The sequence below is a fragment of the Glossina fuscipes genome, unplaced genomic scaffold (genome assembly GCF_014805625.2).
Source record: "Glossina fuscipes isolate IAEA_lab_2018 unplaced genomic scaffold, Yale_Gfus_2 1, whole genome shotgun sequence".
NCBI lineage: Eukaryota > Metazoa > Arthropoda > Insecta > Diptera > Glossinidae > Glossina > Glossina fuscipes.
The window spans coordinates 7001024-7028389 of NW_023998415.1; the positions used below are offsets into that span (position 1 = coordinate 7001024).

At 33.4% G+C, this 27366-nt stretch overlaps 2 protein-coding genes across 3 annotated transcripts; one reads left to right on the plus strand and one right to left on the minus strand.

Moving 5' to 3' along the window:
* Positions 1–1645: 1645 nt before the first annotated feature.
* LOC119632050 (G2/mitotic-specific cyclin-A) lies at positions 1646–27157 on the minus strand. 2 transcript variants are annotated; one of them, XM_038024738.1, is made up of 8 exons: positions 26985–27157; positions 26231–26923; positions 22142–22455; positions 21746–22016; positions 6308–6531; positions 4208–4412; positions 3880–4127; positions 1646–2489 (listed from the first exon to the last, which is right to left on the minus strand). In XM_038024738.1, exons 2-8 carry the CDS (start codon positions 26510–26512, stop codon positions 2294–2296), a joined length of 1740 nt encoding a protein of 579 aa, XP_037880666.1. In that variant the 5' UTR covers positions 26513–26923; positions 26985–27157; the 3' UTR covers positions 1646–2293. The 2 variants fall into 2 exon arrangements, with proteins under 2 accessions (XP_037880666.1, XP_037880665.1); XM_038024737.1 differs by having other exon boundaries at positions 26231–27157.
* LOC119632051 (RIB43A-like with coiled-coils protein 2) lies at positions 12920–14181 on the plus strand. Its single transcript, XM_038024739.1, has 2 exons — positions 12920–13045; positions 13159–14181. The coding sequence occupies exons 1-2, from the start codon at positions 12920–12922 to the stop codon at positions 14179–14181; spliced, it is 1149 nt and encodes a 382-aa protein (XP_037880667.1).
* Positions 27158–27366: the final 209 nt, after the last annotated feature.

A 27366-nucleotide genomic window follows, 5' to 3' on the forward strand; every position in this document is an offset into this window, starting at 1 on the left:
AAAAATTATAGCGTTAATCGTGAACGTGTTAGTAAAATGATCAGAAAAGATCACAGAAAATTATCTTAATCTCTCAACTATTGCGAGCTTGTATATGGACAAATCACAACTTTAGCTTAACCTTGATCAAGGAAGGTCTTCGCCAAATTTCAGTTTCTTAGCTTCATTTCTGCAACTAAGGAAATTCTGTAAAGCTTATGAATCAATTTGACTCACGTTTGTTAAAAACAGACACATTCAAGGTCACAGTCGAAAGTTCCAGTGTTAAGTACTCGCTCGTTGTGGTGAAGAAGCAGGGGAAAAATATCTAAAGAACATAGATATTTGTGCAGATTTGGGAAGAGGAATTGATTACTCCATTCCGAAAGGTGAAGTGGAGTTCAAGGCAAGTCCCTTGTTAACACCTTTTTCAGTATATTTTAATAATAAAACCGACAAAGCTTAAGACTTTTGCACTTAGAAAACGGTTTAATGTTTAACAAATCATTACCTCACGATTACGTCATTGCCATTCTAGATAGAGGCTGCCTGTAAAGTCTGATAATTAAACAGTAATATTGGGCATAAATTAAAGACGTTTAAGGAGAAAAATATATTTGTGATTTTATTATTAATAATTTTGTATGGCATCTAAAAATGTACGTACAACAGTGGTATGAACTATATAAGTATATTAAATAAAGAGTAATCGAGGGATTACTTAAATGCACGCGTGGGTGGGCGTTATTTGATGCTTCCAAGAATTAGAAAGAGACAAAGAATAAGAGAGAGAGAGAGAGAATGTAGAAAAATATATTATAAATGTCTTTTTAAAAAAGAATTTTAATTAAATTTCTATCTTATCATTCATACTGCTAATGAATAATATGCACACGCGTGTGTGGTGAATTTCTATATATATGTGTAAACTATATATAAAATAATTTTTAAAATAATTTTTTAAAACTTGCTTGCACTGTACGACTTTCTTTTGTTGCGACTTTTCGTTCGAATGTAAAAGTTGTTTAGTAGCAATTTTTTAATATTCCGAACCTTTATGAAAACATACATAATATAAAATATATATTACAGTTACAAATTTAAGGCTTCATTGATACCATGGCGCTCTGTTTATCAATTAATATTAAATGATCGAAAGATCACTTAATAGAAAAGTTGCACACACGTGTCTTGTGCAAATTTTGTAAAAATTGTAGTTTTAAAAGAACGAGTGCTTATAGGAATATACCCTAATTACGGCTAACAAGCTTTAAGAAAAAACTTATTATAAAATAATGATAACATAAACATATTAATTAACTTATCCAGAAAGAATTCAGAATCCATTCAAAAGTTGTTCAATCTTTTAAGAGGAAAAAGATACAAATACGCCTGCCAAAGTTGGCTAATGCTTAAATCATATGTTATTTAATTTCCTTTTCCTTTTTCATCTTCGTAGATTTCAAGTAAAAAAAAAAAAAACACTCCATCTGCTACGCCTTCGACCGCCGTAATTGGGACAAAAATGGTTAAAAGTGCTTTCGAGTAAAGGGTTTTGAGAAATACTTATTATAAACTGATTTTTTTTTTTTTTTTTTTTTTTAACTTAAAACACATAAGTAAGAAAACAGTTAAAATATATTTGCTCTATCTTTTCTTCTTCTTCTTCTTCTTCTTCGGAACAACGAAAGGGAACAAATATATTTGAATTGGATTATAAATTAAAATTACGAATACATTTGCTGATGCACTTATTGTTAGAGCTAATTATTAGATCTCCTCGTTAACGTTGACCGTGGTGATGGTTTCTGCTGAGATGATTTCCAACAAATATTTAGTAGATAGATGGTACATAAAAATAAATTCAATTAATTTACAAACATTTACCTAACATTTCATCTTAACGAGTACGTACTAAAACAATGAAAAATGTTTCATGAGAGAACCACGAATCAATCTTAAATTGGGGAATATTTAAATATCCTTCTTACACATAAAAAGTTTTTTTTTTTTGTTTTTTCTTGAAATTATTCTTGGTTTTTTTCGTCGTCGTGGAAATGTGTACTTAAATATAATAATTTTTTTTTTTTTTATTTTGTTTTTTTATGCTACTTATTATCTTTTGTGTTTTGGAATCAATTTATAAAAAGCAGCATCATGGTCTTTAATATAATAATATTATGTATTGTAATTCCAAACTGCAGGTAATTAAGTTATATTCAGTTAATAAAAAATAATTAAAATATAAAATTATATAATAAAATAATACAAAAGAAATGAGTAATAAAAATACATTAAATAAAAAAAAAAAAGTTTAAAATTTAAAAAACAGATTTACTTTAGGCGACGTTAACGCTGTTGATGTCATTACTGTTGCTGTTGCTAACGGTGTGGAAATGAGCTCTTTACTCCGCTTGGCATTTTCCAACATTTCATTGTAATTTTTCAAGATAACATCGTATTGTTGCTCATTTATATCGACCGGTTTAATCGCCGACACCGCAAGGAGTCTAGAATAAAATTCGCATTGAATACAAAACAAAATTCAATTTTAATCATTAAGTAGCGACTTCTTCAATATTATCAGTAAAGAAACTATGTCCACCTTTGGATGTGGCTTAGGCGGCGCGACTACCATATGTTCTTTTTTAAAACTATATATGAAAATCTCATGTTTAAAAATCAAAATGCATTTCTACCATCATCTGATGGTATAATGAGAGAGGCAATAAAGAATATTTGGAAGCAAAATAAATGAGACGTCGTTCGTATCGTTCTTTTAAGGAAATATCTTGTATATTATTTTGGGGATATTTCAGTAAACTTGTTCGATGCGTTTTATAGGCAAGTGCGGTTATTGATAAAAATAGAACTAGTTCAAAACTATATTGTGTGTGCGCAATCTCTGATATTTTTCAATTGCCTTTTCAGATGCCTTATTAAGGGCAAATTATATCTTTGATAAGCGGTAATGATTACTATTACTGATTATATTAGTCCACCGAGTATGTCGTGTATTGAGAACTCAAACACAAGTTTCAGACTTATGCGAACACTACAATTTTTGTAAATTATTGATAATCCTTTTCGAATCTATCTGTCTCTTTCTATAAATAACAGTGCCAGGCAGCAGATATGTACGAAAAGCTTCGGAACTTACTAATGACAAAGCGCGATCAATCTTAGATTAAGAACCAAAGTTGGATATACTACTACTAACCCAGCAATAAATACCATTTATATATAAAAATAAGTGAAACTTTTCGAGTGTATCGAGAGTGGGCGTGTGACGTCTAGCTTTCAGATAAGTTTTCAGCTATAGAATATGTGAAAAGAAGTTTCAGATTTCTTCGTTAAACTACTAAGGGCTTTTGACAATGGAAAGCGAAGGCAAGGAGACAATTGAATAATGAGCTTAATACAAGTCCAACAACAAGTATCATCTTTCATATCATCCATGTAGAATACATATGTGCACATTCATATGTAATCGCAACGATACTTTCACAACTTTGTTTATTAATAGGTGGCACCGACCAGGCGATGTGCTCCATGTTATGGCGATAGCCAAAAAGAAATGAAGAACGAGCTAGGGAGTAGACGTTTTTGAGTTTCTCAGTTTCATAGCTCATGTTTTTACATGATTAAATATTTCGCCTTTATATTGTAATTATTGCTAGCGGGTTGAAGATTGTATTATTAAGTGTCTTTAAATATTTTATGAGTATATTTCGAGTGTTATTCGCGTAATGTTAGGATAAATATCTGAGTCTAACCTAAGCCCTTGGGTATCCGAAATTTGCCCAAAGTTGCATATAGTTTCCTCACTTACCTCATTTTCATAGTTTTTTGTTCAATTTGTTTTGCTATATGTTTTACTATAAATTAAAGTTTAATTACTTTTCTGATTTGTATTTTTCTGGTATGGCTTGTTGGGCTAGTGTGATGGCAGCGTTATGTGATTTGCACAGACACAATAAAACTTCTTTTAAATCCTCCAAACGATAGGTAGTAATTTCTTCCAGTTCGGTTGACCAAATGTTTATATCGCAAATGAAACGAGCCAAAGCCAATGCAGCGGCGGAAATCATCGATGGATAAAAGCGCAAATAAGGATCAGCCTCGAGCAAGGATAATTCACAAATATACTGCAACATATTATATGCAAATATGAAATAGAATTGAAATCGTTAACTTCATAAAGTAAAGTGCACTGCAACACTCTTACCAGCGTTAAATATTTCACTTTGTCCGGTATGTCGATTAGCACTGAATAGGTGCTCGTGAACACATAGGCTGTGGGTGTGCACAAATCAAAAGCTAAAATCTTTAATATTATTTGTTCCATGCGCAACACCTGTGCCTTATTGTAAGTATCATCGGTAATGAAAACAAATTCCGATACATCCGGTGGATAGATTTCCTCATATTTGCTAAAGAGAAATATTATTACTGAAGTGTGTGTGTGGGGGTGTGTGTGTAATTATTAAAATCAATATTTTTAACAAAATTTTCCCTTACAAAATAAAAAGAACATATTTACTCAACTTGTAAAAGGCTCGAATCAAAGCGAAGATAAAGAATAAATGGTTAGGGAACGATTTAATATAACTTCACTTTTATAAGAGATTAAATCAATAAACCATCAAAGAATAATAAGTAAGAAAATTATATTCGGTCATGACCGAATCTCTTACACCCATTACCGCTATCAAAAAAAAAAAAAAAAAAAAAAAAACAAAAAAACAAAAACGCTAAATTTCCAATGCTCTATAGTATGGAGTGAGTGCGGCTGATTTTTTCTATTTTCAAAATAAAACTTTTCGACGTGTCCTGGGAAAACTTCAGGTAATTTTCAAATTCTTTTGGAGATTTGTAGGCGATATCTTCATTTTCGCGAACGGGAGAATGTTTACCACATATACTACAAAGTTGCGCAAACAGACGGATGGACTGATGAACAGGCAGGCATGTTTAGTTGTGTCTGCGTCTTGCAAAGGTAGTATTGAAAAAAAAATTGCAGTTTGATACACTGTAATATTGGGTAGATGGTACTACGGTAACGCCTTTTGATAAATAGGGTTGTTCTCTTTCTCTCTCTCTCTCAACAGACATTAAACAGACGGACAGACGGACAGAATTTGATGCTGATCAATAATATATATACTACTTTTTTGGGCTTCCGGCGTTGCGTTGCAAACGCTTTTAACAAAATGAATATATCTTCCATCCTTCGGTGATGGGTATGGAAATTGTAATAAACGTATCAACAAATTGCTGCCAGTCCCTATAAGAATTATAGAAATAGTTAAGTGGACGAAATATTTCACTGTCGGAAAGTTTGTAAGGCACTCTACTCTTTATCCATGAGCGGGTAATGGCACTGATCATTGGGTTGAGAGCAAATTCATAACATATGCTATTTTAAGTTAAGCCTTCCATATAATGCTGAATTGCTGAGCGCAGCAATTTCCCGTTAACATATATACTTTGCTAGCATTCAGCCTGAAAAGTTGAGACATGCTCTGGAAGAACGATTAGTTTGCTTAGAAAAACTAATTCACTTAATTGCTCTCAATATTAAAACTGCCATTGGCAATTGATTATCCCGTCTGTTTTAAGGATAACACTCGCACCGAATTATCAATCAAGAGAATATTCCCGTATTAATGGACTACAAACGGTGAGTTTAAAAATATGTGAAGACTTTGCAGGCAACTGAATGAATTCATGCTAAAAATACATTTTCTTGCATTTAATTCTATTGTCTGAAACATAAAATAAAACGCACGCGTACACACACAAGCAACTTTTCAATAATCTCTGCAACTAACAATATTTGCTCATCAGTTTATTATTTTTATTACTATTATTATTATTAATTTAACCCGAGAATGAATTCCAAGACAAAGTCTTAAAACTTTTCAGTTAACGAAGTAAATAAAGGAAGCAAACACTGAGCTCTTACGACGTTGTAATTATCATGTGAAACTTGAATAAGTGATCGTAAAAGCTTTTTGAATTCAATTAAATTAAAATGGCAAGCAAGTATTTTCAATTTTTAAATTATCCGCCTGAGTTGGCCGAGTAGGCAATAGTCTCGACTAGCAACTTAATGGTCGTGGGTTCAAATCTCAAGTGCCGTAGAGTTTTTAATAAAGCCGAAAGTCTTAGATGCTAGTGCTTTAAGACTTTAGTCTTAGAATTTACTCTCTGGCTAAATTTGTAATAGTAATAGTAATAGTAATAATAATAATAATAATAATTTTTAAATTATATTAAGATAATTGTCTGTGTTATATATAGAGATCGATTATTGTGAACTTACGAAGCAATGTACATTGCAGCCGTTCCAACCAATTGCAACTTGTTACGCACTACCGACATGTGACTAAGGAATCGATCAATATAGGATACCGATAAGTACAGTGTCTCTGTATCTAAATTGTACTCTTCGGAAACCTCGACAAGCCAGTCGACCAATATAGCACGCATTGAATAATTGATATCTGTTTGGCGGCGCATATAATGAGGTTTGGGGCGATGCTTTTTCTGTAATGAAATTTAAATGCCAAATTTAAATTAGTTAGCTTACAATAATAATTAAGTACAAAGGAAAATATTTAAATCATTAAACATATCCGATCGTGATCGATCGCAAAGAGTACAATCATCACAGTGCAAAAGGCAAAGCCACTGAGTTTCTAACGAGCATTTATTTTAGTATCACTTTTGGAAATCTAATATTTACTTAAGCGAAAAGATTGCGAAGGACAAAACAAACCGAACCGTTTATGATAAACAATTCCAATGGTGGTCTGCAGTAAGAAAAACTTGACTTATCATAAGCAAGCAAAGATCATTAATAATAAATATATGAAAAAGTTTGCAATTATGATCTTGTTCATATCTATGTTATGGATCGTTATCTGTTACGTGCATAAATGAGAGTCTGTTGGGCTATTTTGTAGATGCAATGTGCGAGCGGATTACTCACGCGTTCAGATTTGTTGTTGGTACATTTCGTGGTTCAATTTGAGTTGCGATTGTAATAATTTTTTGAATCTTCTTAACTGGCTTATGATTTGAAAATAAATAAGCAAATGTTACGATGTATGTTACGAATATTATAGAAATTTCTAATGCACTGATGCGTGAATTATTGTTTAAGGCTAAAAACGAAAGTGTACTCGCAGCAGACAGACGAAGAATATATAAATTCTTAAGGATCGCGTATATGTATATGAATATATGGATACATACAAATGCACACAAAAAATATGAATACGCAATGAAAGACAACCACGTATGTCCGCTTAAATATAAATGACCTATAAACCGGGCGTATATAAACAACGCATAAATACATATATGTATGTACTCGTTTGCATGAGGAGTATGGTCATGTTTTCTTTTAACGTTTTGCTTTCGTCAGCCTAACGGTTACGAAGAAGGAGAAAAAAGTGTATGATGTGACAACAGTCTAAGCTAAGTGAGACTCTCATTGCAGATGCTTTAACATTAAATATTAATGGGAGCAAAAAAAAAAAAAAAAAAAAACTATCGCGTAATCGCTGAAAATGAAAAATTTAACCATCGCTTTTGTATTCAGCTGTTCGACAGAGACGGCTGAATACAAAGAAAAAAAGCCGATTTTCGGTTACGTGATTACCCCGTAATTTTTTTTTTTGTTAATTCTCTTCTCGCGAGCATGTTGTGCATTTAAAGTAGTTTGGCAAGTGTAACAACAACAACAGCAATAATAAAAACAACAAGAAAAAGATTGTAACCAGCTTGAGTAGAATTTTTTCAATACCAATCTATCAATCGGGCGGCGAACTTGTTGTTGGATTCGGGCGGCGAATTTGCCCCGTGAAATGTCTGCATGTTGAACATTAGTATTTTTTTGGGCTATGTCTTGTGATTGTTTTGTATGATTAGGTTTGAGAACCCTATCGATTTCATTCGAAGCATTCGCTTGTAGTAAAAGAGTTTTGTTTATTTTTCACATAAGGACCAGGAGCGTGCGTCTCAAGGAAAATCTGACGAAACTCGCTACGTACCTTTAGCAAGGGATGGAAATGACCACACGAAGGCGGCGCACCCAAAGTATTGAAATTGTAGGCCTTTAACTTCAAATCCTTTCATAAAGCATTTGCCATCATATCTATGGTTAGATCAGTCTCAGGCATATTCCGGGCCTTTGCAGAGTATAAAGCTTTTTGATAGTAATTTCTTGCAACAATTCACGTTTACCGTAGTTGATATCAATTCGAGGATATTCGATAGCTATCAAAATCATGAGGGTATGTAATCACGTATGAAAAGTTTAGCTTTCGAAAGGCGAAAGTTGCCTCTCAGGTAAGTGATTAGCCCCCATATTTTTTGTACAGTTTGACAACTGGAATATAATTATATAAACTAAAAGCAATAGATGCAGTATGTTTCCCTTTTTCTTTTTTTTTTTTGTAATTCTAGGCAAGCTTTTCAGCTGATTTAACTATTTTATTGAATTTAACTTGACACGGGTGATAAGAAAGAGAAAGAGAGAGGGGAACAAAAAAGACAAGAACAAGAAGTTTGCCCTTATAAGCAATGTTGAGTTTTCGATAAACAACATTTGACAAATTTAATATACCCTCTCCTAATAGCTACAATAATAGACAGGTTTTAATAAACAACTCACGAATATTAACGTGTAATACAATTTGCTTTTGCCAGAGCAGGTTGTCGTATACATATATACATTTATCAGAAGGAAAGTGCGTACTCTTACGTGTACAGTTTAAGAAAAAATTATTGCATTTTTTTTCACCGCAAGAATGATTTTAACATCTGTAATAGAAATAAAAAGAAATAAAGTTGAAACCTCCACCTTTGCCTTTACTATCTATATAATGTTATATATGTTACATATTAAACATCTGCTACTTTGTTTATAACGCCTTAGAACCCCATAAAATCTGTTTTCCCTTATTCATTCATTAATATACAAAAATTACCAGCCGGTACAAAATATCTTAGAATATGATAAGAGAAGTCAAGTAATAGATATTACTAAACAGATCGTAAAAAATTAACCACGACTAAGTAAATACTGACCAGATTACAGACTTCAATATTGTGCAACAATATTCAATAGAATAGAAATAATTCAGTGACGATCAAGAAAGGAACGAGGGCATTTCAGCATGCGGAAAACTGCAATGAACAGTAATTGAAGTCATGAAATCATAGGAATAAGTAAAGTATCGATATAAATACATTAGAGAGGTAGCCTGGTCACCTTTAAATAATTTAGCAATAAAGGCAACTTTCAATATCTCTTATCTTTTCTTCAGGTTGGGACAGAACAAGGAGCATTTACCTATTTTCGTAAGGCGGAACCTCTAAGTGAGAATTACGCCCGAAGAACTGTAAAGCAAAAATTAGAAAGCTTTGTAGGCGAGTAGAACAATATGAAATCTGTAACTTGGTGTCCAGAGCACAGATGAATATTTTAAAATTGGTAGAACACGTAAGATTCCTATGACGACTTCTGTGTAAAAAGCCCCGACGCGATCATTCAATAAAAAAATTGAAGCTCAACTTTGGATCAAGGTTATAAATGAGGATTGCTTGCAGCTATCAATGAGATAACTAGACGGCGGACTAATGCATCAAGAGAAATGTACCTTGAAGCATTTTTTAAAGCTCAGTGATACACAATTAACCTTAGACCGTCGTAGCCTTGATTGCAACGATATTGATGATTCGCTATTAGTGGTTTGTGTATGGACGAGCTCGCGGGTGTATCAGTAACACTGTCGACGAATATATGTTCAATAAATGTCAGGAGACAGGGTAATTTTCTTCAATCTTGAACTCTAGTTTCATCATTTCGCTTCACAAAAGAGCACCGATAGTGAAACTTAGTGTTCTGTCTTAATTTTTCGAGTGGGTAGTTATCAAAGGGTTTCTCTCCAAGGGAAGATCAACCTTCACAAGTCTTTTAAAATTCACTGGCAATATATTTGAAGCTTTCGCCGAGCCCAAGCAAATGGATGTTATCTGTACTGATTATACCGTACACTTGTGGTTGGAATGAACATATGTAACACACGGAAAGGCTTAACATAGACCCACCTATTATTAAGAATGAAGATAGACCTATCTTTTATTAAGCTTGTCTGTACGTCTGATGTCCGTCCATGTAAATTCGTGTTCAAACTACATGTCGCGATTTTTGATGAACTTTAATACGTTAGCGTGCGCGGGGCCAAGGACGAAGCGTATTTAATATGGTTCGGATCGATTTACTTTTTCGACCACTCCCCATATTGAAATGTCTTTATATGGACTAAAATTTCAATTTTCAAAACTGCTCGACAAAGGTGGCTAATTAATAGTGTTTCGACGTTCTAAGTTGTGGTGAAAACTTTGGATCGCCTGGTTTTGCACGAAAATTTTTGTTTTTTAAGGCAGAAAAGTCTTAGTTTTAATATTGTATGGTAGAAATTGATCGATAATAGTTTTATAGTTTGATATAAAAACTAACTATGTTGAATTTTGAATATGTATCGCAAGTATTTAACCTCTTGGGCACAACCATTCTTGGGAAAGGTAGACCTTTATTAGCAAATGAATCTAATTTTTAATATGCAGTTCCATGATAGTTAGTTCACATAAAAACGGTATATAAATTTTGAATTGAAAGAATTGTATTAGACAATGCTGTGCAGGGTATTTTATAGTCGGTCTAAGCCGATTATAATGTTTTCATTTGTTTTACAAATCGTTTGCTAAGCAAATCGTTGAGCATAGCTTTTTTAAAACAACCTATTAAATGACTGTTTAAATAAACATTTAATATTATATCAGCGGTGGTCGCTTGACGCCAGTCTTGTATTCTAAATATATTTACAAGCACTGTAATGTAGATTAAACAAAAGAAGCACACACCATATAAACATTTGTTGGATATGTGTAAAAAGAACCCCAACTGCTTATAAAAACACCATACATTTAATTATGCTTATTTAACATATGGACAAGATATATATATATATATATTTTTTTCTCAATAGTTTTAAAATTGAATCTGTTATGTTTACGATGTCTTCATAAGCTCTAGCTTACTTTACGAAGGACATGATAAGGGGGGTAGTATGAGGTAAGGTAAGCTACCGTAAATTTTTCAGAGAAAGAATTTTTATTGCATCTCGCATCTCGAAGCACTTAATCGACTTTATCGATTTACTCATTTCGACGAGATGAGAATAATGAACGAAAATTTGAGATCAATTTTGTTCTTTCAACGAGGTTTCTGTGGATGGGGACTATTATATAGGAGGTATTTGGGAAAAAAAAACTTCTTGTACTTAGTGCCAATCTTAAAAAGAGAGAACACAGCCGTTAACAGAACAAGCAAGAATGCTATAGTCGGGCAAGACCGACCATACACCACTTTGATCGATTAATGATTCAATAAAAATTACAAATTATTTTTTACGCGTATAGTTCCAATGAAAGCTGTCATATTGGAAGATGTTCAAATGTCAACGTGGTCTAAATTTTGCAACCTTAATTTACTTGTCAAATATTTTATTAATTTCCAGTTGCTTCAATCGTAACATGCCACAAACCCGACTTTGCCGCTATAGATGGGTTTGCTTCCATGGGTGTGTGATTTCAAATAAAAAATGGATTTATGTGATCCAAATTCCCTATGGTTGACTTAATAAAGGCAAACTTTCACCATAAGTTATTAGAAATTAGTCCTTGTTGGCATATAAAACTTTATTTTCCATTTAGAATCCTTGTATGGATCGAAATCCAAAAAATAAACCTACATGATCCAGATTCGGTGAGGTTAATACTTATCAAAAAATAAGGCGCTGTATGGGAAGTTCTCCGATCCGAACCATTTTTAATAGCGTACGTTTTTGGGACATATGTCGGAAGTTGCTACCTGTAGGTTGAATACAAAAATATACGGATAGATCAGACGGACAGACATGCTTAGATCGATTGGAAATTGTTTTGGTATATAATATGGAGGATTTGTCTTAAATCCCCTTGACTGACGCAATCGTCTGCGCTTGATATGCCCTTTTCCACAAGTGGTGGAATTCGATCTCGACAGAGGATTTTCAGTTTTTATCCCCCCTCTTACTTTTTACAATTGCGCCTACCACTCATTTACTATATTTTTGGGGAGCTATCGCTGGCCGACATTAAATAGGTTTATACCTGCCGATTATTATCGTCTGGAGATCACTATCAAAGTTTACAACTAGTGAAAATTTCTAGTGATCAAAAATGCATTTGTATGCATACAGGGCATCCGTACGACTATATGAAAATGGTAAACTGTTTCCGATTATAAAGTAAACTCTACCTATGGTAGATAAATTAATACATCTTGATTTTATTACAATCTCTTATTATATATAATAAATTGAAATAACTGATTCATGGATTGTAGCTAGTCCCGCTAACATTTATAGAGGATATTTTGTTGAAAGGAACTCAGCCGGCAAAGGGCACCTTTCCAATGTTGACGCGTCCGTGGTTCGTAAGCAACAAGAACGACTACAATTACGTCCATAGCAACCGCGTATATGAAGTCAGTAATGGAAGCGAAAAAAAACTTCTGTCGATTAAATAGTTTATTAAAGTAAGCTTTTGCTTTCCTTTTAAAAGTCTCTTATATATGTATGTGTGTATATGTATGTTATTCTATAAAATAGACAACTCCGAAATTGTAAAATTGTTTTCCCTTCTGTTGAAAACAAGCTTCCAAACAAGCAAAAACATATTTTTATAGTCTATTAACATCGTTGAAGAAAAATATTATTCGCTATCGCTTATATTTATTTATATTTTCGATTATTTGATTTTTGCTCTTCTTCTATACAATAAACAAATATAATTAATACAACTTCAGTGCGATAAAAATATGGCTACGAATTTGGGCATTTTGACCCAAGCCGATCTGAACGAGGCTATGAAATTAGAGAAGCGAAAACAATATGAGGATCAACGTAAGAAACGCATCTTTAATGCGAAGCAAAGACTTTACGGGGTAAGTTCAAATTCGAAATTGAAATTTTTCAACTCTAACGAATAGGCGAATAGGATATGTGATATATACGCATGAGAGCGATAGAGAATCATTTTTTATATTATCTTTTGCAGCTCGATTTGGATGCGTTGGAAAAACAAATCGCAGAAAAGTCGAAACAACGGCAATTTGAGGCCGAATGTACGCGACGCTATGAGCAACAGACACAAATGATGCAAGATACGGTAAAAGCTAAGGAGCTGGAACTGGAGAAACGTAAACACATCATGGAGAGTGATTTGAATTATTATCGATGCCGATATCAACGAAAAGAGCAAAGCCGAGAGTTTGATTTAAATGATCCGGATTGGAATAAGAAGTCGCAACCGATACGTACAGCCGACGACGACTTTAATTTAGGGATTTCAAGTGCTCAAGTTTTTTCGGGCGAAGATTTGGGTTTCAAAGAGCGGAAACAGAGGCAGCGTGAACAGCAGCGCGCCTGGTTAGATCAGCAAGTTATGGAGAGAAAGCACGCCGAAGAAAGTCGCGTAAAGGCCGATAGGATATTTGAAGAATCTTTGCATTCGCGTGATAAACGTCTGGAAGATATGGCCAATTCGGAACGTCGTGTACGCCATGAAATTGTAGACTCAATACGTCGTTACAATAGCGAAATGGCCAAACGTAAAACTGAAGAACGTGCCCGTAAGAAAAATGAGACGACTGAGGACGACATGGCTGAAATCTACAACATGTTAACTAGTGACATGCTTACCGAAAATCCAGACGTAGCACAATCAAAAATAAATCCTAACAAAAAAATCGCTTTCATGTTTCGCGGCATGACTCCGGAAGAATTAGCTCAATTCCATAAACAGCAACATCAGCAATTGCTTGAAGGTAAAAAACGAAGAACTGAAGAACAAATGATGGACAAGCAATGGGAACAGCACGCTTTGAATATCGATCGTCAGCTAATGCTGAAACATTTGGAAATGGAGCATAAGAAACAAGCGGAATTGCAGAGACTTTTCGAATTCAACGGCAAGCTAGCCAAAGAGCAAAAGATGCAAAGAGAATACAATAACAAAGTAATGAACATCAATCGTGTGTCAAAGGAGTTCTATGAGCAGTTTAATAAAACTACGCGTTAAAAAAAAATAGGCGAAGACAAAACACTACGCAACACAAAACAATCATTTGTTATAGTTTTACTCGAGAAAACCCGAGAATTTCGTTCATATGAAAATTCGATGTTCTTTTTTTGTTGTGAATGAAAGCATTGCGTACGCATGCATGCACAGGGTAGTACGTAGTCTACTACATCGTTAGCTGAGGAAAATTGACACAAATTGCTCGGAAGTTTTGCATACTTTTTTTACTTTTACAAGAAGAATGTCCTTCTTTTTTTTTTTTACTTTATCATTATCAAATATGACGAATTCAATCAAAATCAATAAAGTTATTAATGAAAATGTAATAATAATAATTAGGTTGTAGAAAAATTCGTCCTATATTTCGCCACGTCATGTAAATAACGCAAGTACCGTAATATTCGGTGAAATTGCATCGCGTAATCGATGACTGACTACTCACGAAATATCTTGCAAGAGAGCTCGATTCAATGTCCAGCCGTACCAATAAAGCATTTCACATCTTTATCCTGCGATGCGATCTTCCAAACAACAATTCGATATTCCTCGACATGACGACGAGAAGAAAGCAGCTGTTTTATTGCCACGACCTTCCCCCGTTAGAGGAAGGAAAAATTATATAGACGCGAAAGAATGCGAAAGTCTCAACAACTTCTCATCAAGGGTCGACTCAAAATCGGCGCATATTTTATAATGGTCTTGTATAACTGGCCTATACCATAATTAGTTTTTGCGAATTCTATTAGAGTTGTAGCACGCTGTTATATGGGGCAGAAGTCTGCTTTCTACTTTCTTATGATGGAAACTCGAAAATAATAAAATTTTTACAAAACAATTTTGTTTTTGTGAAATTTGCAACACGTACTGTGACGTTTTGGGCATCTCTCAAATATACGAATTTTCATGAAAACTATGCTTTTGCATGAGAATAACGTATAATTCTTAGTGTATTATTACCAAAACGTACTAAATGAAATGGTGTAGGGTATCTAAACGTCGGCGTTGCCCGACAATAATCTTCTTACAGACCTATCAAAATAAGCCGTTGCATACTAAAGCGGTCCGATCCGTGTTCGTTCTTAAGCCGAAACACGACAGTGCGACATATGAGTTGAACACTTAGATGAATTTAGAGAATGATTCTGAATTGTATGCCTGGGTGTCATATACGTTCGCACAAATTTAATGCACTCTGTATATCACAAGTGGTGTAACGCCAAATTGCTTGCCAACAATAAGTAAAAATTCCTTACCTATGGCCTATAAAAGAACTTGAACTTAAACTTGAATAAATTGCAGAGGTAAGAGTCAGTTACAAAATCGCCGTAAGCGACAAACAGAGACAGCACTATATACGCATAAATAAGAAAATATATGTTATATAATTCCTATTCGTATGTTAACATTCGTCGGGTACAGATGCGTCGTTTTAGCGCTAGCACTATTATTGTGATTTCTAATAATCTGATTAAAATTTCCAATAAGAGTGCTCTGCTCTTTCACGTGTTGTTGTAAATTTACACAAAATCACAATCATATAAACTGTAGACACAAACAAAGGGAACTCCAAACAGAGAATCAAATTGTTTTACTTAAACGATTGTGAAGGTGATGAAAATGATATTAATAATGATTGAAAAACCTAAGCCAACTTGAGCCTATATCTCCTCTAAACTAGACAAAAAAGGGAATCCGTAAATTAAGCATTACTTGCTACCAGCAAACAATTCGCACTTTTCTATAGTTGTATGCGGATGCGTAAGTCGATGTTAACGGCAGCAGGACCCAACTTACACCGTAACCACCATCAATAGACATTCCAGATGTAGCGGATAAAAAAAGAAGAAGAAAGTTAATCGCATGTCTAAAACACAGATAGGTTAGGCTTAGGATTAAGACAGTTTGGCTTTTATAGAAAACTAGTCAAGTAGTGGCATTGTTGCAAGATAGCTTTTCATCCGTATCAATTGAAGCAAGAACGTCCGTATAGTGAGAGCAATAATCAAAAATATATAGCGGATATTAAAGCAGAACCGACACAGTTAGGATATCAAATACGCAATACCCGTAAAGTTAGAAGTGGAATAATTCGGGAACCCCTTACCCCTGACTATGTTTTGTTTGAATAAACAAGAAGCTTTTCAATGCGTGCTAAAGCTCTCAGAAAAACTGTTGAATTTGTAATGATCAATGTCATTGGCAGGCATACACCACCACCTAATGTAAGAGCCCATATAACTGTATTAAACGCATTTAAACGTTGTAAATATAAGTTCTTCTATGTAATTTGTACATAGATTTCCTAAGAAATGTAAATAAAGCCAATGTTAACTTAAAAAGCAAAATTCAGTGACACGAGGAAGTTAAGCACAAAAGTAGAAAAAAACGTAAAATCGTAAAGGACAGCTTACTATACACTTTACTATATGCATTAACAGTGTACATCAAAAATTCTCTTTAAGCTGAAACTTGCGTCTAAATGGAAAATTTCACTATATCTACTCATCCTTATAGTGCTGACGGATTCATTAAACTTTGTGGAGTCAATTCCTTTTACACGCGTTTACGTCGCCAAACTTTCCCATCGAACGCAACAACTGTTACTCGTAAAAAAGAGATTTAAATATCAGCGTGTAGCTATGTGTGGATAACAAATAAAGACAAAAAAATATATATATATATATAAAATATAACAAAATTATATAAAGTACTTGTCGTTATCATTGTATTTTTTCTAAATGCTTTGCATTTCTTTGCTTGCAAGTTGGATGCAGTAGATCTTTCTTCTTTCTCTTCTTTTAGAAAGATTCTATAAGTGCTTGTTATGTGTATGTTAAGTGTAATTTTCTTGGAATTGTCCTTAGATGGAAAGAGTGGGATTTTTTTTTTTTTTTTTGTTGGGTCAGTATTAAGAGTATAACGTTAGTGATTGCGTAGACAAAGTTAATGCACAATAATTACTAAAGAGAAAAACCGTTAACACGACGGAAGTCAAAAGTATCGAAATTATTTTTAAATGTCTACTTATCATCTTGATCTCTAATTTTTTTTAATGCATTTGCATGCATCATCTTACTTTAGATTGTCCCTCCCTCCACCGTTTCATATTACATAAGCGATTGGTAGCTATACACTTTATGCAATATCGCGTATTGAAAATTCGATCATACTCCATACACTCTCTTATATTCTCTCTTTTTACAATTGTCCCAATAAGGATTTATTTGGATTTGTTATACTCTGATTTATTATTTGAACAAGAATCAAGTTAGAATATAAAGGTTATGTCAGTATTATAGTGCGCGTGGATTGACAAAAATATTTTGCAAGATTTCCAATATGAAAATTATTGGAATATTTCTCTCTCTCTCTCTCTCAATTATTATAAGCATTGAAATGGAAGCACAAATGCTGCACAAGAAGAAATTGACACGAATCTAGCTATAACCCATTAAAAATAATATAAGTAAAAATTAAGTGCAAATTTTTTCAAATTTCGTGTCCATTTACGAGCAAACTGTGTCGCACGGTGTCCTTTCTCTTCTTTTCACGGTCGCTAGAATACTAGTATCAGCAAAAAAACAAAAAAAAAAAAACGGAAGTAAGATGTGAAAAGTTGAAATATTTATGCCATCACTTTCTAGGAGGAAGAGATACGAAAATATTATGCCATCTTCAAGCTTTACCGCATAGCATCATGCTATTAAATGGGATGCAAAGTCGGATCTATTCGTGCTACCATTATTTGAATATTCGCTTCGAGATATGCATTCCATTTATATAATTTCCTCATTTTGTTAATTTATGTTATATTGTCCTGTAATCTGGCTGTCTTTCTATCTTTCTTCTTTTTTATTTCATCTTAAATGGTTAATGTTAACATTTTATTTTATTTAATGTTTTCATTCATTGCTGTTTCCCTTCTCCATTTTTCTTCGTTATGAAAATTGCATTTCATCTCTCAAGGGAAGGCAGTTAGTCTATCTATATTTCTTTACCTTACTGACTGTTGGATATTTCTACTGCTACGCATGATGAACATATATATACACTCACACATGCTTTCGTGTAATATAATGGGTCATATTAAAAGTTTTTGCGGTTTTTTTTTGCAGTTTCGCGCTTGTTTTTGTAATCTGCTCTTTTCAAACTGCCATGCGGTTGATGTTTAGTGCTTTCCCTATTCTTGATAGCTTAGGTGCCGCTCTTGCTGGAATCGAACAAATCTCTCCTGGTTCCTTCGTTCACTCACAGCATTTTCACAGGCCACTTTACAAAATTTTTCGCCTTATTTTACCTTTTTTATAGGAAAAAAACATCACACGTAGCATATTTCGTCAGATCAAAGTAACTTTTCGCGCGAATAAAGAATTAGAAAACTATCTTCACAAAAAATGTAATCTTTCAAGCACATATTAGTTTAAGACGATCAGGTTAGTATTCTGTCTGCTACATCTCGGAAAACATTACGGATAGATTTATTTATAAAAACTTGGTGGCAACTGCAGTGTTGCCCCATGCCAAAGAAGATTAGTCACTGCTATGGAAATTTCAACAGGATGATGATCTGAAGCATTAATCTAATTTAGTGAAAGCGTGGCTTGAGGAGCATAATGGCCACGCCGCTCTTCCGGCTTCAATCCTATCGAGAACGTTCGTAGCAAACTAAAACCTCATGTTTCTGGTAGCAAGCAAAAAAAAAGTATTGTGAAAAAATATTCAAAAAGTATAGCATAATATTTTAGTAGGGATCTGCGATAACTAATTTCATTCATGGCTACAAAAATCGAGGCTGTCCTGTAAAAATGTTTACGTTTGCGTACAATATAATGCGTACTGTTCTTAAGTGTTTGTACCAATATCTTTTACTGTCCACCTGGAAAGCCGCGATATTTTTCAACTGGACTATAAAAAGCCATTTTTAAATACGTACATTTTCCTACTTTATAAAGAATTGATAAACATAGTATATAGTAGGGAAAAAAAGGAAAAGGATTCTTCTCACCAACATAAAACGAAATACATCTATTTTTCTGTCCACCTCTATATATATGTATATATATATATATATATATATATCATCATGAATGATTATATTTGTGTAAAATTATTCCTGAGTTAGTGGTTTGTTTGAGATACATTTAGCGAGCAGCACCCGCCACAATTCTCTACCATATTTTTCCCATCACTTCATTCTCTTTGTTCATATATTCCTAGCCTTTTTCCTGATGTTATTAAATAATTGATTGTAAAAACTCGGGCTATAAATTTCTAGTTGGTTAGTTATGCATACATAGAGTCTCTCATTCAATTAATCACATTTCGAAATGAAGTGAATTTTAAATAGATGCGAAGCCTAAATAAAATACAACATTTACCAGGAGTTTACCAGTGCGTCTAGATTCGGGTTTTCATGACAAAAAATCCCTGACATCCGGCGATGTAAACTAAATTCAACAATAAGCTCGATCGAGGATTAAATCGTTCGAAGTAATCGGTAGTTAAAAAGTTTCAATTTATGAGAAACCGGTAACATGCACTGCCCACATTTCGACCCCTATTTTCCAGGTTTCCATTATATACCCTTCAATATTATCGTTAATGCGGTGCGGCGGAAGAACGCATCAGTTATTCAAAAACTTTCTATTTTGACACTTAGTGGCACAGTCAAGTTGTCTCCTCCTGCGTTTGGTTTACCTGGAGACCAAATCGAGTAATGTATGAGATTTAATTTTCTTTTTTGTATTGTCTTTATTCATTTGAACACTCGGTAAATTACTTAAGAGTGATATAAAACGATGTTGATAGTGAGGGTAGGAAAATTGTAAATGATCCCAAAAGTAGGTTTCATGGACCTAATCATATTGCAATAGTCCTCTAGGCGCCATGGACGAGTTCAAAAAGCAATTGGCGGTAGTAAAAAATTTTAAAGCACAGTTCTATCATGCTTCCGTTAGGGAAGTTTTAAAAGTCGTTGAGTCAATTGTAAACTGCGTGCATCTAAAACTTAAACAAACTAAAAACAAAACCATGTTTCCCGAACTGGTTTCTCAAAAATTTTGGCTTGAGCTCACTTGGAAGTTCTCTAGCGAGCATTATGATATTTTTCGATAAATTGAAACTTGAATGGGTTTTTGACTTCTTTTCAAGCGATTAAAATAATATAAAACAAAAAATTTTCATATCATCGCCATCGATTTTTAAAGGAATTTTCGAAAAAGTCCCACGATACACTCCAGCACTTTTAGTTATATTTTCACAGTTCTAGGTGAAAAAAAAAAAAAAAACGAGGGAGATGGCCATCGCAACATTGTCATGCAATTTAAAATGTATACTTTTCTATATGGAAATCTAAATATTAATAAATCTTTTCTATACAACTTCCAATCCTATTTCCCTATATTAAGTAGGCGCAGAAGTAGCATTGACACCATTGATATCGCATTCGGTAAAGGGACTTTTTGATCATCATTTCCACGATTAGTATCCTTTGATACTGATACTGACATAGCAACAACAACATCGATAATTGTCTATTTTGTAGTCTTATAAAACATAAAATAAAATAAAGTAAAATGAAAAAAGGGATTATTATAGTCAACAGTATTCATCGAGCGTGTATATAACACGCTGAAATTTGTGGTATTGGTGCTAACGATAGTGTAACATACTAATGATCATATTTCAGAATATACTTTGAATTGCAGCATTTGTAAAGTCTTCGAGCAACTTGTAAAGCATTGTGTATTTGATTTCTTTGTTTCGTCAAGTGTTACATAATGGACTCTTATTTATATATTATATATAAACTATCCTAACTAACGGCCTCAGTAATGTTCGAAATACGGGCATTGATTTATACCCTACATCACTTGTAGAACATATATGTATATTGACTTTGGGCGGATGTGCGGGAAGTGTGGCCCGTAAAAGGGCTTGAAATATATCCACCTTTTTTATATCGATCTGTTTAAAGTCATCTTCCGAATCGATGTAAGTTTCTCCGCCCATCTTGTTTTCGAAATTAAGTCATAGTCCTCAACTACATATGTTGATCAAACTTATAGTCCCTAGTTATCCTTTGTAATTGTAAAAGTGGATGACTATCTTAATTATGTAGTCATATTGAATAATGATTTCATTCCGATTAAAAAACAATTGTAGTTTATAGATATTTGATCCATATTTACATTACATTACAACTGAAAGGACCAATCAAGCTAAAATATTCCTATTCTTAAGATAAATCTGCTATATCATCCGTCACGTCATAATATATTTATATGACCTTGATTCCGAATTTCAATTCAATGTTTGGACTCATGGTAGAAGTTAATGAAATAACAAAAACATATTAAAATTTTCAACAATTCGCGCTTGCATTTCACATTCGAAATCAAAATTAAGTTATGTTGCCATGGGGCAACAGAAAGAAAATGGAGTCGAAAAGTGTTTGTTTACTTATAAGTAGTTCAAACTATATGTTAAAACCCAATAATACGTATTTCGTTAAAGAAGAACTTTTTCGTGGACATAACTGCAACACATAGACTTATAGACTTACTTCGCTTTCACGGAAATATTCCAATATATCACGTTGATATTCTACTACTTCAAAGAAACGTTGACGATCATTACGAGGTAGTTGTAATTTCTTATTAGATAATGCCTCAGATATATCAGCAATCTCTCCAGAATTACTATCGTCCGTAAATAATTGAGAATTTATGACAGAACGGTCTACGGACATAGGTGATAAGATCTCAGATACTGACATTGGCGTAGTATCCAGCGTGTATTCATTTTCTTCACACTTCTGAACCAAAGAAGAATCGCTGCAGATACAAGAAAATGAGAAAACATTATATTAGGAAAAATGAAAAGAAAAATCAAAAAAAGTTTTATATATGCGGTCGATGCGATGCGCATTCATCTATCAAATCAAATGAAAATAAATTACCTTTTTTCCGCTAAAACGCGCTGTTGTTTCTTTTGTTGCTGCTTTTCTCCATAGAAATTTTCTTTTTCCACAACATCATGACTAGGTTCTATTGTAGCGGCAGCAGGATAATGTGGCGGCTGCTGCTTGTTCGTTACGGCAGTTGTATGCGTATCGATAATGGCATCGCTTTTATCCTCATACACAGAAAACGTTTTAAATTGTTCCATTGGTTCAACGATAGACTTTTTAACAGCCAAATTGGCTGTGTGACGATTACCGCCATATCCGGCATTTTCATCCTTTGCTTTAACATTACCCAACTCACGGAAGGCCTGTGTAAAAACGTCATCAATAAAATTAAGAGTCAGCATTTTAAGAGAGAATATAAAGCGAGAGAGTTTTTTTTTTTTTTTAAAGAAAGAGATGAAACATGGAATAGACACACACTTGCACGCAGGAAGCACCGAATTATTATCATTATCAACAGCAACGTCATATTAATTCTTAACCGTTTGAATTGCGGTTCGTATATTTTAATATCAAAAAGGCGGACACGGGGCAGGATCATGCCGCTGTTGATTTGATATAATATTCAGCAAATGCTTGTTGGCCACTTGTTAATTATAACCATTTTTTATTATTTTCTAAACACATAATTACGCATTTCGTTCCAAACTTTTAGCATATACATATCAGAAAGTTCTTCAGCATCACAAACGGTTAATCAATCAATGCTTATTGAACAATAACGAAGAAATTTGTACGTATGTTAAATGCTCTTGTACTTACGCACTGGTATGGTGCATACTACCTATATACACGTAATAGATGCAATTGCATGTACATGTGAATATGTATCGAACTAATTACTCATTTATATGAATGCTTTGACAAACATAACTCTTGTAGCATACATTCTTTTCAGTTGTCATTATTGCCATCCACCAAATGTGGTCTCGCAGACAAATTTTGTCAGTTTACTCAATTTTTTCGTACCGTTTATAAAGAAAGCAAGCAAAGTAAGAAACTGCAACTTCATTAGCCATCTGTTACAATGGTTGTCGTTAGTACGACAACACAGTTTTTGCTTTCATCATGTCCATAAGTGAGATGATGTTATCGTATGATGTTATTTTGTTTGTACCTCTCTTAGAGCTACCAGTCATATATAACTATCAACATATACATACATAGTGGTATGGCAAAAAATAATTATCAACTGGACATTTCCGACCCATATGAATATGTAATTTATTGCGGCAAAACTGTGAAGAAGCAGAAGAAAGTCGTCCTGCATTGAGAAGCCCCTCTCAAACTCATATTTTCCATTAAAATTCAAATATTCGTTGAAAACCCATTATATGAATTTTTGCTCGTTTTACTTTTTCGTTCTTCATCTTATATTTCGCTCTATCCAGGCAGATGCAATCTTAGCTGGCAATCAGGAAAGGCAGTTAGAAAAGTCGCACTTAATTCATATTAAAAGCGCCAAAGTGTGCATGTGCGAATTGGATAGTAAGCGCTCAAATCTGAGAAACACATATGAACGGTTTTTCTTTTCATTATTGTTTTCTCCCATACGAGAAACTTTGAAAAATTCAAATACAAAAGTAAAATGAATATTTCTCTGTTGAAATACGACATATCATTATTTTTAATATATATCTTTCCTGCGTCCCTTCCGGACCGTTCACCTCAATCCCCCAAAACATGGCTTATGAATTTTCCATTGTTTTTCATATAATCTGATATGTACTTTTTCATTTTCTCCTTGACATGGGAGGACGCTTTGCTTCGTAATGGAATTTTGAATTAGTTTTAAGCCAAAGATTCTCTGCAATTTTGTAAGTTGTTTCGCAATAGCGCCTCGAGACAATTTCAATAGAAATAATCGCTTCACTTGCCAGCTTGTACGCAAAGGGAAAAGAACTTGATTGGCATAAATACGAGATGGATAAAACAAACGATTTATTCAATGAGTTTTCTACAAGATTTGAAAATTTCCAAAATAATTCTAATGATCTCTCATAAGTAAGCCTATCATTTGCTTTTAATGCTCCCACATCCGGATGCACTCATCAACTTGTAAACTTGCAATCAAATTTATTATTAAGATATCAATTTACTGACCTAGGAGCGATATTGAAATTTTATGCTTCTTTAAATCCAAAAGACTTTGTCCAAAAATTCTGGATCATGCCCAAAAAAAAAAAAATTGGACACTCTGTAGATCAACTTGCTCTCGTGCGACTGAATATTTATTAATTAAACATAGAAGAGAGCAAAATCAGATCTAGCTATTCATGATTTACATCATAATTATGATGTACTACATGTATATTCCCAATTGAACCTGTCACACAGAGATTTGAGTAATATGCTTATTAGGCGGCTCATTTTATCGTTTGCTTGTTGTTTTATTAAAATATTCATTAAAAATTTCAATTTTTATCTATCTCGCCATCCCCCCCTGCCATGTGATGTGAAATCGGCCCCGTTGATAAAGCAAGTGCTCATCCCTGGCTTATGACATGAGGGATGTTTCTTTATTGAAAATCCTTTAATTGCCGCTACATCAATGATACCCTTTATAGAAATGATTGTGTTGACTCGTTATTTATTTGCCTAACGATGTGATTTCTCATACATTATCAAAGACATTAGTTTCATTTTGATAAGTGTATATATGTAGATACGTTACGTAAATTGTGATATATATATATTTCTTGGTGCTCCCATCGAAGTTAGAAAATTAGTATATTGCAGTTATTTGGCAAAGCGTCTCGTTTTCATGCTCCCTATTATATGTGTAGAAAAAGTGTTTCACGCTTTTTAATGCTTCTGCCTAAGATAAAATTGAATTGAGAAGAGATTCATGTATTTACGAGATTTGGGAAATTTTTAAAGGCATACACTGGTAGTGGTCGCCCAAATTAAAATTTCAATACGAATTCAAAGGTAATGACGACAACGCAACAGCTAACTTCGGACATAAATAAACATATTAAAAATTTTGAAACAAATGAAGCTGAGAAATTAAACAAATGGCTACTATTTCAATTAACTGGGCTTTTTTGAGCTCTGTAATTTACGTTTGTGTTAATAATAAAATTTATAATGAAATTGACAAAAGTCAAGCCATCAGCAGAGCAAGATTTTCAATAATATTCAAGATAATCAGCAAAACAATTCATAATCGATTTCATTAAAAATTATATTGAATGAAAACTATTATGTTAGGTGAGATGCTGTTACCCAAAAGTGGAACAAATAAAAACAAAAAAGAAAAAAAAAAAAAATTCAAACTTACACTATGTCGCCATTTTGTTAAATATGTGCATCTTTGCTTTGAGAGAGCCATGTAATTGGTTCATATACACATATGCATGTCAATAATTATAATCTTACGTCTGACGGCAAAACATAGCAATACTTAGTTTTTACAGACTAAAAATTCAATTTTGATGAAATTTATAAGCCAGAAGACTAGAACTTATTGCTTATCTGCATAACATATTAGTTGCATGTTATAGGTTGGTTTATCAGCGACTCGTACACATATAATGTAAAAAATATGAAAATATACATATATATGTATGCATCAGTTATATATATACATATATGTCTATTCCGTATAAGCACATCTTTTATTTATGCCAAAAACCCGCAAAATATTTGCGTTCATATAACTCGCTCGCGCATGAACATAGGAGAGAAGTAATTGAAAGAGAGTGAAAACTAGTTCAGCAGATACGAGCAGGCGCGCAATCAGTTTTCTAAATTCAATGCTTTGGCAACTCCTTTGTATAATTAAACAATCAAACATGCATATAAATTAAGAGAGGCAGAGAGACACAAAAAAAGTGAACAGCAGCTGAATAAGAATTAATCATAAATAAAAAGAAGTAATAAGGTTATTAAGCATGGCAACTATGAAGAATGAGGATGAGAGAGAAATGTAAATTATGTAGCAAAATATATATAGAAAGTAAAAAGTTGATGTCACTTTTGTTTGAAAATTATTGTAAAGAGACTGAAATTGTATGCAATTTTATGTTAGAAAAAACTACCACCGACGAATTGATAATTATCATTTAATTCACTTACCAGTTTATTGTTGGTGTTATTCGCTATGATTGTATTCCCACCACCGCCAGCGTTATTGTTACTATTGCTGATAACTACGCGAGCGTTGGGATTATTATTGAGCAAGGAGAAATTAGCTCGCCCTTGCTTGTTGGGTTGGTCTTTAAAAGGACCTCCTAGAGCACTGGCACCCAAAGGCTGTAGTACGTGTGACTTATTCGTGGTCACTAATTTTTCCTTCATTGCTTTATTGCGAGGATTTTCCTTCTCCGAATCTTGAGTAATATGATATATGGCCGCCATTATTAATATTTAACGAAGTATGGAGAACACAAGTAAAATATATGGGAAGTTTTTTCTATATTTTATATTTTATATATCTATTCTATATTTTTTTGATGAAAATTTTATTTATTTATTTCTAAAAATTATGTGAGAAAATGTAGACAAACTATTGTTAGGCAGTTTTTTGATGTGCTTTATGATGTATAGAGCAAGGCAAGAAATACAAAAGAAAACTGAGTTACTTAGTTTACAAATTAAGTCGTCATTTACAATACTCTCATCTTTAATTCAACTCTTGTACATTGGGCGATTTTTGAAAGGTCAACTTTTTTCTGCTTTCTCCCTTTACTTCATATTCCATTATTCATTAGTCTTTCATATTTTTTTCTCCCTTTGTTTTGACTGTTTGAATCAAATTCCGCTTTTTACCTTAAGAAATTATCCTTTAGAGCGGATATTGATATGGAAAATATGTATAAACACGACTTACTTGCGTGAAACGACTCATGCCTATACATATATCGCGACGACAAACAAATTTAAACCTAAACTCATACATACGCGCCCGCACTCTTGCTTTTAGCAAATGATACTATTATAAATTTTTCACGGCACTTTGACACTACTCTTTTGTTTTCTTCTGTTATAAATTTATTTCATATTTTTTATTATTTACAGTTGTACCATTTTTTAGCAATAAGTGTTTTTTTAACTTTTGTTTTTCTTTTTTAACATTATTTCTTATTCAGCCAATGTGCCGCTACCTCAACTCACGTCAGTGTACTCTCCTCGCCGCCGTTATGTACGCGATTGATTTGTGGTGATCACAGCTTTTGTAAGCAAGTTTGTTCAAATTTGTGCGCGGCTGCATA

Coding starts and splice junctions, on each gene's coding strand:
- LOC119632051 (XM_038024739.1), top strand. CDS start 12,920: ATGGCTACGAATTTGGGCATTTTGACCCAAGCCGATCTGAACGAGGCT. Junction 13,046..13,158: donor CGAAGCAAAGACTTTACGGG/GTAAGTTCAAAT, acceptor TATCTTTTGCAG/CTCGATTTGGATGCGTTGGA.
- LOC119632050 (XM_038024738.1), bottom strand. CDS start 26,512: ATGGCGGCCATATATCATATTACTCAAGATTCGGAGAAGGAAAATCCT. Junction 6,532..21,745: donor AATATTTCCGTGAAAGCGAA/GTAAGTCTATAA, acceptor ATTTCATTACAG/AAAAAGCATCGCCCCAAACC. Junction 4,413..6,307: donor GCTGCAATGTACATTGCTTC/GTAAGTTCACAA, acceptor ATTTCTCTTTAG/CAAATATGAGGAAATCTATC.